The sequence below is a fragment of the Triticum urartu genome, chromosome 2A, assembly GCF_056163025.1.
Source record: "Triticum urartu cultivar PI428250 chromosome 2A, HENAU_Tu73, whole genome shotgun sequence".
Taxonomy (NCBI): Eukaryota; Viridiplantae; Streptophyta; class Magnoliopsida; order Poales; family Poaceae; genus Triticum; species Triticum urartu.
The window spans coordinates 668,285,230-668,303,262 of record NC_141874.1 but is presented as its reverse complement, the minus strand read 5'-3'; the positions used below and the strand labels follow the sequence as shown (position 1 = coordinate 668,303,262).

Below are 18,033 nucleotides of genomic sequence, written 5' to 3'. Positions count from 1 at the left end.
ATGGGAGCATGCTGAGGGAGCAGGCAAGCCTCGTCCTCAGCGGCTCTTCCCTGCTTGCGGCGGCGGCCCGGTGATGGAGATCTCCTCCATCGTCCCCTCCGCCTTTCCTCTCACTGATGACCCGTTGCGCCCATGGCCAAAGACCGAGCGCAAGCCAAATATTGAAAGAGTGTGCATTGAAATATGTAGATACAGAATGAAACATATGAAAATAAACGCATAAAAGACTTTTTAGTTGGCATACATCTGGACTTATTCCAGCTAATATTCTTGATAGAACAAACAAAAATATTTTTCTTTACACCAAGAATTTCAAAAAGCAGAGCTTGCATACTTGCAATGAGCAGAGCAATAGACAAAGAAACAATTTTTTAAAGTATTGTTCCTGCCAAAGCACAACTCATGATACTGCATGCAGCAAGCAAGCGATAGTGATAAACAATTATGCAGAGGCCCTTGGACGTGCACTTGAAGGCAAAAGAATATATTTCTTGCATCATAGCTATTTCAAAAGCAAACCACACAACCGTCTAAGGAGCAAATGACCGACGTTTAATAGATAGGATGGTCTTAGGTGATTAAATAAGATTCAAAAGGATGATAAGCATAGAAATCTTGGTAGGCATCTATACTAATACTACGTTATATAACAAGGGGCTCTTCCAACTTGCTTATATTGAGTAGACGATCAGGTCCCTTGAAAATGCATTTGAAGGCGAAATCATACGCTTGACCTTTCTCCATGCTAGATGACCAGTTGCACCGATGGCGCGAAGGGCGATAGCAAACCAAATTTTCAAGACATGCAAGTTGGAATATTTAGAGACCGATATTCTTTAAACATAAGGAAATAGTTCATACATAGTGCTATATATTACATTGATAGTAGGTTAATAGGCTAAAAGAAAACCATGAGATCAGTTTATACTAAGCAAAGCTACATAGGCAGATATGCATCATGTAGATTGTTTTGATCACATAACTTTTGTAAGAAAAGCTACATAGACAGAGATAGATCATGTAGATTGCTTTGATAACCCAGCTTCTGGTAACTAAGATATGTAGTCTTTCGCCGTCCTCATAATTAACCTTTTTGCCGCTTCTGCAGAATAAAACTGTACAATAAATGAATACAAAAACCGATCGTAGTTGCACACACAAAAACATTTGGGGAAGAACTTTTTAAGAGGACTATTGTTCTATCTCATAAGAAATTTCCCAAGAAAGAGCATCATCTTTCTCCCAACAAAATGAAAATGTAAAAAAAAGACACTACAACAACATTAGCTTTCAAGAGACTCAAACAAATGGAAGAAAACAAAGTGCAATAAGAAGAAAATCAACTTCCTCTCTCCACAAACCATTTGAGTTCCCTACTGAAAAATTGAAGGACCACAATAAATCCCTGGAAAGTAGCATTTCATTGTGATTATCTTTTTTCTCAAGGATTTCTGCACACCTGTCCCCGATTACACTTTTTTTTTGAATTTTCAAGGGGGGGGGGGGAGTTTCCCCCACCTGAATATATTAACCAGAGGAGGTGATTACAAGCATGAGACAGGACACCACACTGTAGTTTTACATAGGGGAGGGAAAAAGAACAAACTGCCCTAGCTACCCCAAAGCCTGCATCCAAGTTTCAACATGGGTCCGATAGGTTTCTTTCATGCGCCCGCGCCACAATAGCACGTCTTCCTTACATGAGCCAAGTAACCGAGCGAGAGAAGGACGCTTCCCTTGGAACACAACCGCGTTCCGGTGCTTCCATGAGTGCCAGCAGCATAGCATGGCGAATTCAGGTGCAGAGCCGACCGCCGAGCTCGCCGCAGAGGCCAGGTGATCCAAGCAGCTCACGCTCACCCCCTCGACGTTGACGCTGATCCGCCCCCAGAAGGATCTTGCAAACGGACAGGAGAAGATCATATGATCCGCACTCTCCAGCTCTTCCTCACACACGGGGCACCCAGCACCATCAGGCTCCACAATGTGTTTTCTGAGCAGGACATCTCTTGTATGGATACGTTTCTGCACCATCAACCAGCAGAAGAACTTGACGCGCGACGGCGCTCTCATTTCCCAGATGGAGGTCGCAAACGGAGCAACCAGGCCACCAAACCTCAGCAGTCTGTACGCCATGGCAGCTGATAGGGTGCCGCGGGGTGTCGTGATGTGGAGGAGAGACCGATCATCCCCCTCCTCTCTCGCCGGCTGGGCCTCCATCATTGCCAGGACCACACCTAGCTCGTTTTCGCCCACACGCGTGAGGCGCGGCACGAGGTGCCTAAGAAGGCCCTCCTCTCTTGCCTCCCAGACAGTCATCTCGGGAGTAACAGCATGCGAAAAGAGAGCAGGGAAGGTCGCGGCGAGGGTGCCACAGGGCAGCCAGTTGTCGAACCAGAATGAGACCGAGCATTCTAATGCATGGACAACCATCTCTTGAACCACCGCATCGACATGAATCGGGACCAAGGTTCTCTTAGTGAAATTGATCTGCAAACATGTCTAGAATCCTTCGCAGACGGGCAGCCCCCTCCTCACACGCCCGCATGATGATCAAGGTGTCATCCACGTACTGGAGCACCACCGCAGGGGCATCGGGCACCAACGGGTGCTTCATCACATCATCTTGCCAGATCAGCTGCTGCAATACATCCGCCACAATCAGGAAGAGGTACAGCGAGATCGGGTCCCCTGACAGAGCCCGCATTTCAGTTCAAACCATTTCCCAGCCACACCATTAAGCAGAATTGCCGAACAGGAAGAGCAGAGGATTTCATCGATCCAATCGCACCAGGGCGCTGGGAATCCACGGACTTCCATGATGGCGCGAAGGCTTTCCCAGTTAGTTGAGTCAAAAGCTTTGGAGAAATCTAGTTTGAGCACCACCGTGGGGGCATCCCTTTTGTGACAGCACTGGATGAGCTCGGCGGCATACACAAAGTTTTCCGAGATGCTTCTCCCTCTCACAAACCTAGATTGATCTTTGTCAATCAGCGCAATAATCTGCCTTTGAAGCCTTGTTGTTAGCCCTCTGCACAGGAACTTCACGTCTCCATTTTGAAGCGAGACAGGCCTAAAATCCGCCGGTGTCGGGACCCCATCTATTTTAGGTAGAAGAACCACATAGGCGCGGTTGATCCCGTCCAGAGAAACGCAGCCGGCATGGAGGTCGTCGAATAGCCTCTGGACATCAGCAGCAAGCCCTTCCTAGGCTGCTTGATTGAAGGCGGGGCTCAGCCCATCAGGGCCAGGGGCACTGGTATGGTCCAGGGCATCAACCGCCGCCTTGATCTCGGCTCGGCAGAACGGGGCTACGAGGGGCGCACCATCCACCCGAGCAGAACGGGCGTAGAGCCCAGCTAGCGAGAACCACCAGATGGGCCGACGCGGCTGGGCCATAAGCTTGGAGAAGAAGCCCAGCAGCGTAGCGGCCTTTCTTGCATGGTCCACAAACCGCGCCCCTTCGACTTCCAGGACGGGGATCGCGTTGCTGCGATGTCGATGCAAGGTGGATGCATGGAAGAACTGAGTGTTCTCATCCCCCTCGCACACCGCGCGTTTCCCGTGCTGACGCCAGTGCTCACTTTGGCGGAGGATTGATGCCGTGAGAGCCTGACGAGCATCTCTCCGCAGCAACTTTTCATCTGCAGACAAAGAACGATCTTCTTCCCCAAAATCAAGCAACTCGATCAGAAACCGGCAATCATTATCAAAGGTGGGGATGTACCGGTGGTGCTTTTTCCATGCCTTAGAGGCAGACCTGAACGCCTTCTTTTCGGCAGAGAGAAGGCCCCCGGCCCCAGTGCCTCTAACCGATCTGGTCTAGGAAGGAAGAGTGGAGGGGAGGAACATAGGATTGGTCAGCCAAGCAGTTTCGAAGAAGAAACGAGTGGGGTAGGGACTTTGGTGGACGCAGAGATCATAAGCGGAACATGATCCAACATGGTGCGAGGGAGAGAGGAGAGGGTCGAGTTGGAGAAGGTCGTGTTCCATCTGTTGTCAAAGAACGCGCGGTCCAACCGAGCAAGGATGGGGTTATCCTGCCGGTTCGTCCATGTGAACAGGCGATCCGAAAGATGGTGTTCGTGGAGGGCAAGGGAGTTGATCAACGAGTTGAACTTAGACACTCGCCCGGCGTCAAAATGGGAATTGTTTTTCTCGCACGGGAAGCGAATGAGGTTGAAATCTCCGGCCACAATTCAGGCATCCGAGACCCCTGAAGGTAATGCAACCATATCGTCAACGAAATCATCAACGAGCGAGTGGTCGGAGGGGCCGTACACGTTGGTGATCACAATATGCACATCTAAGGAGGTGCAAGCAAAGGTCGAGGTGAGAGAGAAACGCGACTCCGAAGAGGAAACCAAAGCATAGCGAGACGGATCCCATGCTGTCACAACCCCCCACGGCTCCCGTCAGCATTTTTAGTGACAAAATCCGAGAGACGCCCCGGGAGGAAGGTTACAGCCTTACGGAAGTCCAAGCAAGCTAACTTGGTCTCCTGGAGGCAAACAAAACAGGGATTAGAAGAAGCCACCAAGTTCTTAACAACATCACATTTGTCCTTAGCCCCAGACCCTGGACGTTCCAGGACAAGACACGAATAGTTCTAGCCGGGTTACTCCCCATTACAACCGAACACACCGGAGGGACAAACCCTAAGACAAGGACAACGACGAAGGATAACATGAAGAAAGAAAGATACACGCAGTCCAGAGGGAGGGCAGATACGTAAGGAAAGGCAAGGCATCGAGCTAAGCCCCCAAACGATGTCGACAGAAGGAAAACTAATCATCAGGAGGCCCCGGCACCTTGGCAGCTGGGATGGAGGCGGCAGATCGGAGCCCCGCCACCTTTTTCTTGCCCAAGGGGGCGACAACAGCATCCAGGATCCCGTCCTTCTCCACACTTGATTTGAGCCTCAGGGAGCAACCGGAGAGAGCCTCCTTCAAAGCTTTGAGACGCATCGCCTTGGACTCGATGCTCACCTAGGTCGCGCTCTCCTTTTTGGCGAGATGGGCGCTGCAGCGGGCCTCCCCATCCCCGCCCTCCTCCTCCTCTGCAGGTTCGTCCAGCTCTACGTTAGTCACCCGAGAGTGGTCATCGCCCGAGCCCGAGAGGAGAGGTGAACCAGGGGGGACGGAGTGGCATCACGGAGCGCATGGTAGAGAGGAAGGTGGAGAGGCTCATCCCTCGCCCCACCACGCGCAGCAGAGAGGCGAGCTGACGCCCCCACCACGACCCTGCCCACGGAGGGGAGGGTCCTGAGCCCCGCCGCGCCCGCGCCCCATAGGCGCCCCTTGGAGGATGGGGAAGTTGTGCGTGAACGGCGGAGGCGGGTTGCGGAAGAAGGGGAGGTACACGCCTTCCCTGGAGAAGGAGTCGCTGGCAGCCCAAGCACGGACTGGCCAGACCGAGATCACCCGGGCCCCTCAACGGCTCCCAATGGGCCAGACGTCGCAGGGGACGTCACGAGGGTTGCGGAGGCGCACCACCACCCTCACCGTGACCAGGTCCCGCCCGGCCAGCACCAGAGGATCAACCTCCAGCACTTTGCCGAAGGACACAAAGGCCGCCGTGATGCCGGTAGGGTTTAGGTGTTTGGTGGGGAAGCAGGTGGCAGCGAGGAGGGCACACGTGTCGACATGCATGTCCGTGCGCCTGTACCTCTCCTCGCGGTGGAGGTCGATACACGCCCCTTCGTGCATGAACGGCTGGTGGCACATGGCTTCTTCGCGGTCCGCCGGAGTGGCAAAGCGGAGGTACATGGCGCCAATCGATGAGGGGATCGTCTCGGGGAGGATGTGCCCGATGTCGCGGAGGAGGGCCGCTTGGACCGCCGCCGTGTCGTTGTGGAAGGCGTTGGGCGGCTCAATGGTAACAACCGCAAGCCGCAAGGCTGCCGCGTAGTCACCCTCCGGCATGAACACCTCCACCGCATCGGGACGGAGGGATTTCGCAGCGATGGAGCGCCCAGAGGACCTGGAGGACTCGGAGCCCGCAGATGTGCCAGATATTGGCGCGCTGCTAGACCCCGGGCCACCCCCCTCACCATTGGCCACAGCCAGCCCTAGGGAAGGAGCACCCAGCGAAGGTTGAGCGGGCACGACCGGTTCCGGGCGGCTGGTAACCGGAGAGGAGGGGTGGGGGATGGAGGCAGCGAGGAGACCACGGCAGACGTGGAGATGTCCCGAAAGCGGGGCACCATGCCTGCCACAGAGGACGCAACAATCGGCAAGCTCGGCCCCCCAGCCTCGAACCCTCCTAGCTGAGGTAGGTCATCTAGGAGCCTAGTCGAGCGGAGGCGAGCAGATGGGTATGGGGTGGCAGGGCGACGGGCGGGAGGCGGTGGAGGCGGAGGCGGGGGGATGGGGGGGTGGGGGCGGGCGCCGGCCTAGGAGGGGAGGCGGCAGCCCCCTTGGGGGAAGCGAGCTTGTGGGGGAGGCCATGGAGCAACGCGGAGAGCCGGCGCGGTGCCCCGAGACACGGCAGCGACGACAACACATGGGATCGCGGCAGTCACGGACGTAGTGAAGGGTGGATAGGCAGCGAAAGCAACCAGAAAGCGAGAGAGGAAGGGGTGGAGAGCACGGGGGGGAGGGGCTTTAGATCGCGGGGTGGCGAAAGGAGCGCATCCCTGTATGGGCTCCCTCTTTTTCCTGGCGCAGAGTTAAACGCCGAAGTGACACCCGCCGCGGAGCCATCCCCTCCCGCGCAGTCAATGCGCTGCGGACAGCCGCTACCGACAGCCTGGTTGTCGTGCAGGGACGCGACCGGGCTCGTCAGAAGATCGGGCGCATGATGGGTCGTAGATTCATCGGGGGTTCCGAGCGAATCAGAGGGCGAAACGTTAGCTGGTGGTAGGAGGAGCAAACCGAGGGAATTAACTGAGGCAGGGACTGGGCACCAAATCTCAAGGAGTCTACGCCGCCTAACGGGTGCACATGCAGTAACTCCTGGTTGGTGGCCATAGGCCGCGGCGCGCATGGCACGGGCCCTGGCTTTGGCTGCGACAGCGTAGGCCCCATCCCGCGAGACGAAGAGGGCGAGGTTGATGGCGTGCATGAGCCCCGGACCAATGGCGACGAGGAACTCGGCAATGGCGGGGCTCGCGACCTCAACGACGAACACCAAGGCATGGTCGCGGGTGACGGCAAGCCGTTCTTCAGGGGAGCAGAAAAAATAGGAGAGAAGGCGCGCCACCCTACTGACCGAGAAGCATTTCGACGGGAATGGGGTGACAACCCAAAGAACGCCGGGGGGCCGAGGTCCGGGAAGGCCAACAGGTCGCGAGACACCGGGGAGAGGAAGGAGGAAATCACTCGCTGACGAAAAGCGATACCCGAACGCAGAACAGAGGCACAGGGACGAGCACGAATCAAACTATCCACAGAGAGTGAGCTAGGTTTACCTCTAGGGCGGGGGCCGGCGACCACAGCGGCGGTCAGGTGGGTGGGGACGACTGCCGGACTTGAGGAGGGTGGGGTGGCCGGAGCAGCGGGGGCGACGGGGGCGGCCCATGGGTCGCCGAGCGGGTCGCCTCGCGAATCGCCTGGCGAGCCGCGAGAGCTCATGTGCGGACTCTAAAAATCCCAGGTTACACTTTCTTGCTGATGGTTTGTTCTTGGCTAAAGTTGGTTGTTGAATATGACCTATTGAAAAAAAGATTAAGCAGTCTCAAATTCTTTGCTCTTTTTGAGTTGAACGACACACTCCAGAGCAATGGCCAAGCTGGTCATAAAAACAGACACACACAAAAAACGCCGAGAAAAGTAAATCATTAAAGGAACAACAAATGTATGTGAACAATGAAGAAGGGGTTAGTGCTTTTAAGCACCATATCAAGATCCTTGCTGCTCAGGACAAACAAACTTTTACTTTTATCAATTCCAAAGTGCTTTTGAGACTTTGTACACCACATAATTTTGGACCATAGTTTTTATTAGGTATTGACACATAATAGTACCAGGAGGAAGCTATTAAAAAGAAACGTGAAACACAAACAATAGTGTAAACCATAAATGACTAATTTCAAGCTTAATATCTTATCCTTGCTATACACAGAATTAATTTCCAACAACAGTCACATCACATGAGGAGTCGCATTCTCCGGCGGCACAATGGGTGTCCGGCGACCCCTGGCACCGCAACCGCGTCATGGTGGACGTGTCCATCCATCGTCTATCTCACGTCTACCGACTACGTGCAGGCTCCGGGCTCTGACAAGGAAGAGTAGAACATGGGACATGCGGGGCTCCCTCCCCGGCGACCGCACTTCCACTCTGAGGGGTGCAGCAGGCTGCTAGACATGGACACAGACCGAAACAATAAGGATTGTCATCGGCGAAAATTTAGAGTAGTTTAGTTATGGATTTGATGATTTGCAAAGGAGGTATCTGGTCATGAATACAAATTTTTTGTGGTGACTAACCACTGTCCGTGGACGAGCAGTGCGTCTGCAGGCGGTTGGGGCCAGATTTTGACACTTGTGGCTGTATATGCTCTTATATTCTAAGAATAGTAGTTGGAATAAATCAGAAAAAAAACAATACAGATCATACAAGTGCTACAAATTAACACCAAAATAAAATTACAATTGTGCCACTGTGACACAGAACCACACATTCTGGTCTCTGGACACCTATACACACGCGTGGCGCATATAGCGTAGAGATCACCACGTGGTTCACTGTTGGTCTTGGTTCCATCGAACAGTTCATTGGATTCGTTCCCCTCTACCCACTACTCGTACTGGAGACAAAGCACGGCTCCATCTTCACGGCAGCTCACCCTGCAGCTTGGCGGCGGACCGGCTCTCCCTGCAGCTCGGAGGCGCAGCGGCTACATCTGCATCTCGGTGGCCCGGCAACTTGGAGGCGCAACGGCTCGCCGGCTCCATCTGCATCTCGGCGGACCAGCGGCTCGGAGCTGCGGATGCGGGTATGGAGCCGCCGTTGCTCGTATCAGCGGGCCAAATCCTCACAGTTGCTTCTGTTGCTCCCCGCCGAAGGTGGCGTCTATTTTGGCTGTGCTGGCACACCCTGAAGCTGATGACTTTCGACTGCAAGCGAGGCTCCAGCAAGACCACGGTGGCCGTCGTTGCCGCTCAGGTAAAAACTAACCTCCTTCATTGATTGATGAATCTGCAGAATATTTTGTGATTCAATTCCACTGTAGCACGAGGGGCGCCATAATCTACTCTTTTGCCGAGATTGGTGGAACGGCAAAGTACATCTTCATTTTCTGAAAAATAGAACAAAAAACAGAACAAGATGCGGGGAGTGAGCACTCATAGAAAATAACTATTCCAGGAGCAACATTACTGATTACATCCTCATGGTCTCGTCGTTTACAATAGGCCCAGTTGGAAAATGCCCTGTCAGGACGTCGAGGTTGCTGACGTGGTGCACCGGCCCACATTATCGGTGAACCATTGTCGGAGTTGAACTTGTTGATGGACAGTGATGGAATGCGTCCCTAAGGCCTGAACGAACTGAGCATTTTCCTGTTTGTTTATCTAGCCTCTCATTCTTAACTTAGACATACAAATGAAAAAAAATAAGGTACGAGAGAAAGAGGGTGGAGACTAAACAAAGAGAAACCAAGATACCAAATGAATAGTGATAATGAAAATAGAAAGCGAAAAGTGAATAAAGAGAAACCAAAGACTCGAGAAAATAGAGAGTAAGAACGAACGCCGAGGACCTAGCACTACTTTGCTAATAGCCAAGTCTCGAGGGAGTGTTGATACTTAGCTGAGTGATTCAACACTGGAGTACTAATTAGCAATAATTAGCGGGTAGGACTGCTGCAATCACCTTTAGATGTTTCAGATGCTGAAGAGTATTTTCCAATTAAATCACAGATGATTTTGAGTTCATCCCTTCCTGGATCTCCTCCAGTCACAGGGTCAGGCATGTATATACTATGTTATGCATACTCACACATGCACCTCCTTGGAACTGTTGATATGTATATATCATTGCTAGCAGCCGTTGTTGGCCTAGTTGAAGAACAAATAAGCATTTTAACATAAGGGCATCACATAATTAGTTACAAAAATCTGAATTTAAAAACTATGCTAGATCTGCAGTTTTTTTCATGCATCATCTGAGTTTACTGTACTTTATGCGCAGCAGCAGCGTGAAGCCAAAATAACACAAAATTGTACAAACTAAGGTAAAAGCATGTTCAGATCCTAATAACTTTGAAAGTCTGAGTCCTAATAGAACAGTTGGAGAATTGGAGAATTCCTAAATCCTTTTCACGCTGACATCATGGTTGCGTTACGAGGTGCCCAACTAGAAGTAGCAGGAGGCTTCAAATCTGTGTGCTTTGAAACTGACAATACGTTGTTGTTGCAAAGGGATGAACATTGAAGAGTTCGATCAGTCACCCGCTTGCCTTGCGCTGGCGGAATTAAAGGAATGCTTAAAGCAAAACTCTGAACTTGCCTTATTTTGGCTAGGAAGAACTGTAATAATGTTAGGTGAGCAGTCTGAACTTGTACGCTGCCTTGCAGACTGATCATGTAACTTCTGTTGTAATGAAAATCGTGTGTGAACCTAAGTCAGTACGATCACTTCATTGAGGGAGTGATGCCGAGCAATACATGAATGACCATGTGCCCATTATGGAGGTACTGAACTTCAAGAAAGCATCCATTCCATGGTTGTTGCAACACACGTTGTTCCTATTTAAGCGTGAGAAAAGAGATGGAACAACAGTTCACAGACAAACCATATTGGGCACCTGAGCCAACCAAAGAGTAGAGTCCAGTCATTCTTAGGTTCATACATGCACAAAATTTTGTGCTCAAATGGAATTTCTCTGTCAGTGTCATTGATACCCATAGACATGCTAGGACTGGGAACCATCAGGATATGCAGTTGCAAAGCTCTAGTGTCCTGCGCGGAGTAACAACACCATCATGGTCAAATGGAGAAGGACCCGTACAATAATTCGCTATCCTAGTATTTCTTTTCCAGTGGGCAACTAAAAATGGTTGGGCAAGCTGGTACATCTGCTCCTCCTGATTCTAGGAATTAGTTGATAAGTAGATAGTTGATAGTTGAAGTGTAACCGAAAGGTGTGATACGATTTGTACTCCACATGTTAGTAAAAAACATTTTCTGTGCAACGTCACTTAGCTTTTATTGGACGTAGCAATTCCAAGATTGCTAATTCAGCAACGAAAGAAGTCAAAAACCCTCAACTCCGACTCATCAAACCAACGGTGATCAACTCACTGTCTAACCTATAGCCCCATTCGTTTGGGTCTCGTCTGCCAAATAAGCAGAAAATTTTAGCCTGGTGTTGGTTTTCTGAAGATGAATGTGTGCACGTGCTAGCAAAGCCACATGCGGGTCAGGCTGTGGGCTTCGGTGGTTGAGGCGCGGGGATGGGGGTGGCACAGGAGAACACGTTGGGTGCACATGTGGCCAACTAAACAAAAATAAGTACAGTAACAGACAGCTTCGGTCCCAGTGTAATCCAAATTTCCCATTTCTTATAACCATAAAACGCCGGACGAAACGTCTTGTTTCGCATCATACATTATTTGAACACAGACATGATGTATAGATGTGCTCAGTATGGCGGAACGCCGCGGTAGTTGCCGGGAGGGAAGTATCTGCAGACAGCCACGGTGTCGCGGCTGCTCCGGCAGGTGCAGCGGGCGCAGCCGAGCTCTCGCGTGGTGTTCCACACCACCTGCGTGTACGACCCGCATACCTTGCCGGGCGCGCACGCGTTGGCGCGGTGGTCGTACGACTGCTGCTCGTACACCCACGAGCCAGTGACGGCGGCGCCATCGTTGAACCCACTGCCCCAGTAGGTGTTCTGCCCGTAGATATGCGGGGCGTCCCACTTCAGCGGCTCCAGCTTGCAGCGGATACCAAGCCGGCCCGCGTATCTCTCGGCGTCCTGCTCCAGCGTCGAGTTCCACGTCAGGGGTGCCACGCCGACCTCGCGGCGCGCGTCGTTGTGCGCCTGCAGGAACTGCGTCGCCGTGGGCACGCTAGGGGCCGCGACGGCGACGCCATTGTTGTTGTTAATGCTGGCTGATGATGGCGAAGGCGAGACCAGTGCAAGCAACAAGATGGCGACGCAGATGGAAGGAGACATGGTCATCTGCTGCATCTGTGACTCTGAGCTCAGTTGATTTGGTGAAGTTTTAGAGGAATTGACGTTGCTTATATAGGACAACACGACGGGTTAACTTGCAGAAGCGTATGCGTCAGTTTGGAATTCGGAGAATTAACATGAAGCGCTCATCTGCGAGTAATTAATGGCATTCACTGCAAGTACCGATAATTAACAGGTTAGCCGTTTTGCATGTACATACGACTTCCTTCTCCCTACTCGGACACACACAAAAAAATGATAGGACAAATGAAATAAATTTGTTAGCGTGTTCAATATTTCTTAAATATTCCATTTCTCGTAATATGCTTTTGCCGAGTATGGCATTTTGGAAACCGCGCTACATGGAGGCCTTAATTTTGAAAATTCAAAAATTTCAGTTTCAGAAAAATCTGAAAAAAATACACATGTATACAAGGATGTAATGTGTATGTGTGCAAAATTTCAAATTAAGGTCTCCATGGAGCTCGGCCTCCATTTGGCATTTTTGGATTTCGCCACGCTTTATAGATAAAATCAACAACACGTTTATACAATAAGTTCAAATGCCGTAAAATAAAATAGCCTGTTGAGGCATCAACACAAACACGCCTGAAATATAATCATGAAAGAAAAACGAAAAAAAGACCGCCAAGTGGCCAAAGTTTCATGGGGCCTGCTGCGAGGCAAGTTGGCGAGCCAGAGCAGTTATCTCATCCATCATAACACTCAGGCAATCGCGATCTCGATGTCTATACAACGGGTGCTAATGCTGCACAAATGAAAATAATTTGAAGATAATGTCAGAGGCCCGCCTAACAGAGACCCACTCAATCACCATATTATTGTGTATCATCCACAAAGTCTAAGCTAACACCGTAAACACCAACTAGAAGAGGTGCCTCCTCCTTCCGGTTTGGATGGCATGACTTTTAAAGGAACCCGACCAGTTCGAGGGCCTCCAATAAGGCCCCAAAGCCTGACGGGCAAAACTCCACAGAAACTCTTGAGGTTGTGCAAGAGAAGAGGATGTGAGTCCCCATCTTCGGGGAGTAAATTGCTCAAAAACCATTACATTTGTAACTAGGGTATTTCAAAACCACCTCTTTTGGCAAAAAACACAAAAGATCACCAGTTCTGCGCCAAGTGAATAATAGAATGCACTAATTCAAAACTGAGCCGCATTAATAGCAAAACTGACGGGTGGGATCCAGATGTCTAGGTTGATGTGGCGAAGATTAGTCCTAGTCAATGTTTGACCTGCTGACATGGACGGGGGTCCCACTTGTCTGTCTCACACCTTCTTCTTCCTCCTCAATTTCCTCTCCTCTTTCTCCCTCCGTTTCTCACCACCTCTACCGGCGGCTGGAGGCCGAGCTTGCAGCGCCGCCGCCTCGCGCTCTTCGGCAAGCCCACCACGCCCCGCACCCGCAACACCGCTGCCGCGTGCGTCCTGCCATCCCGTGACCGCGCCTGCTTGCACCGCCATCCCGTGTCTGCGCATGGTAGTGCCGCCATCCACGACCTAGGCCGCTAGTGAGAGCCCCATGTCGCTGTGTCTGCCCAGGCCCACCTGCAGCGCCTCCTATTGTCGACCATGGCGAGGGGCGCCACACCGGTGTGGTCGCTGTTGCAAGCACGTGTGTGGCTAGGTGATAACCCACAAGTATAGGGGATCGCAACCGTTTTCGAGGGTAGAGTATTCAACCCAAATTTATTGATTCGACACAAGGGGAGCCAAAGAATATTCTCAAGTATTAACAGTTGAGTTGTCAATTCAACCACACCTGAAAGACTTAATATCTGCATCAAAGTATTTAGTAGACAAGTAATATGGAAGTAGCGGTAACGGTGGAAAAAGTAACATTAATGGTTTTGTAGTGATTGTAATAGTGGCAACGGAAAAAGTAACTAAGCAAAGATCAATATGTGAAAAGCTTGTAGGCAATGGATCAGTGATGGATAATGATGTCGGATGCGATTCCTCATGCAACAGTTATAACATAGGGTGACACAGAACTAGCTCCAGTTCATCAATTTAATGTAGGCATGTATTCCGAATATAGTCATACGTACTTATGGAAAAGAACTTGCATAACATCTTTTGTCCAACCCTCCCGTGGCAGCGGGGTCCTATTGGAAACTAAGGGATATTAAGGCCTCCTTTTAATAGAGTACCGGAACAAAACATTAAAACTTAGTGAATACATGAACTTCTCAAACTACGGCCATCACCGGGAGTGGTCCTGATTATTGTCACTTTGGGGTTACCGGATCATAACACATAGTAGGTGACTATTGACTTGCAAAATAGGATCAAGAACTCACATATTCATGGAAACATAATAGGTTCAGATCTAAAATCATGGCACTCGGGCCCTAATGACAAGCATTAAGCATAGCAAAGTCATAGCAACATCAATCTCAGAACATAATGGATACTAGGGATCAAACCCTAACAAAACTAACTCGATTACATGATAAATCTCATCTAACCCATCACCGTCCAGCAAGCCTACGATCGAATTACTCATGCACGACGGTGAGCATCATGAAATTGGTGATGGAGGAAGGTTGATGATGACGATGGCAACAGATTCCCTTCTCCGGAGCCCCGAATGGACTCTAGATCAGCCCCCCTGAGAGATTAGGGCTTGGCGGCGTCTGAATCGTAAAACGTGATGAATCCTTCTCTCCGTTTTTTCTCCCCGAACATGAATATATAGAGTTGGAGTTGAGGTCGATGGAGCCTCAGGGGGCCCACGAGACAGGGGGCGCGCCCCAGGGGGGTGGGCGTGCCCCCACCCTCGTGGACAGGGTGTGGGCCCCCTGATGTTGATTCTTTTGCCAATATTTTTTATAAATTCCAAAAATATTCTCCGTGAAGTTTTAGGTCATCCCGAGAACTTTTATTTCTGCACAAAAATAACACCATGGCAATTCTGCTGAAAACAACATCAGTCCGGGTTAGTTCCATTCAAATCATGCAAGTTAGAGTCCAAAACAAGGTTAAAAGTGTTTGGAAAAGTAGATACGACGGAGACGTATCAACTCCCCCAAGCTTAAACCTTTGCTTGTCCTCAAGCAATTCAGTTAACAAACTGAAAGTGATAAAGAAAAACTTTTACAAATTCTGTTTGATCTTATTGTTGTAAATATGTAAAGCCGGCATTCAAGTTTCCAGAAAAGATTATGAACTAACCATATTCACAATAACACTTAGGTCTCATGTTTACTCATATCAATGGCATAATCAACTAGCGAGAAATAATAGTAAATCTCGGATGACAACACTTTCTCAAAACAATCATAATATGATATAACAAGATGGTATCTCGCTAGCCCTTTCTGAGACCACAAAACATAAATGCAGAGCACCTTTGGAGTTCAAGGACTGACTAAACATTGTAATTCATAGTAAAAGAGATCCAGTCACAGTCATACTCAATGTAAACTAATAGTAATGCATGCAAATGACAGCAGTGCTCTCCAACTTGTGATTTTTAATAAGAGGATGATGGCTCAACATAAAAGTAAATGGATAGGCCCTTCGTAGAGGGAAGCAGGGATTTGTAGAGGTGCCAGAGCTCGATTTTTGAAATAGAGATAAATAATATTTTGAGTGGCATACTTTCATTGTCAACATAACAATCGAGAGATCTCGATATCTTCCATGCTACACACATTATAGGCGGTTCCCAAATAGAATGGTAAAGTTTATACTCCCCCACCACCAACAAACATCAATCCATGACTTGTCTGAAACAACGGGTGCCTCCAACTAACAATAATCCTGGGGGAGTTTTGTTTGCAATTATTTTAATTTAAGCATGGGACTGGGCATCCTGGTTACCAGCCATTTTCTCGTGAATGAGGAGCGGAGTCCACTCCTCTTGAGAATAACCCACCTAGCATGGAAGATACAAACATCCCTAGTTGATACATGAGCTATTCGAGCATACAAAACAGAATTTCATTTGAAGTTTTAGAGTTTGGCACATACAAATTTACTTGGAACGACAGGTAGATACCGCATATACGAAGGTAAGGTGGGGGTGCGCCTACCCTCATGGCCCCCCCTGATGCTCCACTGACGTCCATCTTGACTCCATATACTCGTGTTTGGGGAGAAAAAAAAAATCAGAGAGAAGGATTCATCGCGTTTTACGATACGAAGCCGCCGCCAAGCCCTAATCTCTCTCGGGAGGGCTGATCTGGAGTCCGTTCGGGGCTCCGAAGAGGGGAATCCACCGCCATCGTCACCATCAACCTTCCTCCATCACCAATTTCATGATGCTCACCGTTGTGCGTGAGTAATTCCATCATAGACTTGCTGGACGGTGATGGGTTGGATGAGATTTATCATGTAATTGAGTTAGTTTTGTTAGGGTTTGATCCCTAGTATCCACTATGTTCTGAGATTGATGTTGCTATGACTTTGCTATGCTTAATGCTTGTCACTAGGACCCGAGTGCCATGATTTCGGATCTGAACCTATTATGTTTTCATGAATATATGTGAGTTCTTGATCCTATCTTGCAAGTCTATAGTCACCTATTATGTGTTATGATCCGTTAACCCCGAAGTGACAATAATCGGGATACTTACCGGTGATGACCGTAGTTTGAGGAGTTCATGTATTCACTATGTGCTGATGTTTTGGTCCGGTACTCTATTAAAAGGAGGCTTTAATATCCCTTAGTTTCCAATAGGACCCCGCTGCCACAGGAGGGTAGGACAAAAGATGTCATGCAAGTTCTTTTCCATAAGCACGTATGACTATATTCGGAATACATGCCTAGATTACATTGATGAACTAGAGCTAGTTCTGTGTCACCCTATGTTATAATTGTTGCATGATTGATCGCATCCGGCATAATTATCCATCACTGATCCATTGCCTACGAGCTTTTCATATATTGTTCTTCGCTTATTTACTTTTCCGTTGCTATTGTTAGAATCACTATAAAACCAAAACTACTACTGTTACTTTTACCATTGTTACCACTACTATCATATTACTTTGCTGCAAATATTAAGTTTCCAGGTGTGGTTGAATTGACAACTCAGCTGCTAATACTTGAGAATATTCTTTGGCTCCCCTTGTGTCGAATCAATAAATTTGGGTTGAATACTCTACCCTCAAAAACTGTTGCAATCCCCTATACTTGTGGGTTATCAAGCCTCAGGGGGCCCACAAGACAGGGGGCGCCCCCCAGGTGGGTGGGCGAGCCCTCCACCCTCATGGATGCTACCTCTTGACCACTGTGTTGGTTTTCCCTTGAAGAGGAAAGGGTGATGCAGCAAAGTAGCGTAAGTATTTCCTCAGTTTTTGAGAACCAAGGTATCAATCCAGTAGGAGATTACACGCAAGTCGCCTAGTACCTGCACAACCTCGCAACCAATGCGATAAAGGGGTTGTCAATCCCTTCACGGTCACTTACGAAAGTGAGATCTGATAGAGGTAATAAGATAAATATTTTTGGTATTTTTCATGATATAGATTGGAAAATAAAGATTGCAAAATAAACGGCGCCAAAAATAGCTAGTTGACGGGAGATCAATATAATGGAGAATAGACCCAGGGGCCATAGGTTTCACTAGTGGCTTCTCTCAAGATAGTATAAGTATTACGGTGGGTGAACAAATTACTGTCGAGCAATTGATAGAAAAGTGCATAATTATGAGAATATCTAGGCATGATCATGTATATAGGCATCAGGTCCGTGACAAGTAGACCAAAACGATTCTGCATCTATTACTATTACTCCACACATCGACCGCTGTCCAGCATGTATCTAGAGTATTAAGTTCATAAGAACAGAGTAACGCATTAGGCAAGATGACATGATGTAGAGGAATAAACTCAAGCAATATGATATACACCCCATCTTTTTATTCTCGATGGCA

At 49.2% G+C, this 18,033-nt stretch overlaps 2 protein-coding genes across 2 annotated transcripts; both read right to left on the bottom strand.

Moving 5' to 3' along the window:
• Positions 1–1,614: 1,614 nt before the first annotated feature.
• LOC147986565 (uncharacterized) lies at positions 1,615–2,433 on the bottom strand. The gene has a single exon (XM_087542060.1). The coding sequence runs from the start codon at positions 2,431–2,433 to the stop codon at positions 1,615–1,617; it is 819 nt and encodes a 272-aa protein (XP_087398186.1).
• A 9,103-nt stretch (positions 2,434–11,536) lies between these two features.
• On the bottom strand, positions 11,537–12,265 carry LOC125533978 (pathogenesis-related protein PRMS-like). Its single transcript, XM_048697294.2, has one exon. The coding sequence runs from the start codon at positions 12,139–12,141 to the stop codon at positions 11,590–11,592; it is 552 nt and encodes a 183-aa protein (XP_048553251.1). The 5' UTR covers positions 12,142–12,265; the 3' UTR covers positions 11,537–11,589.
• Positions 12,266–18,033: the final 5,768 nt, after the last annotated feature.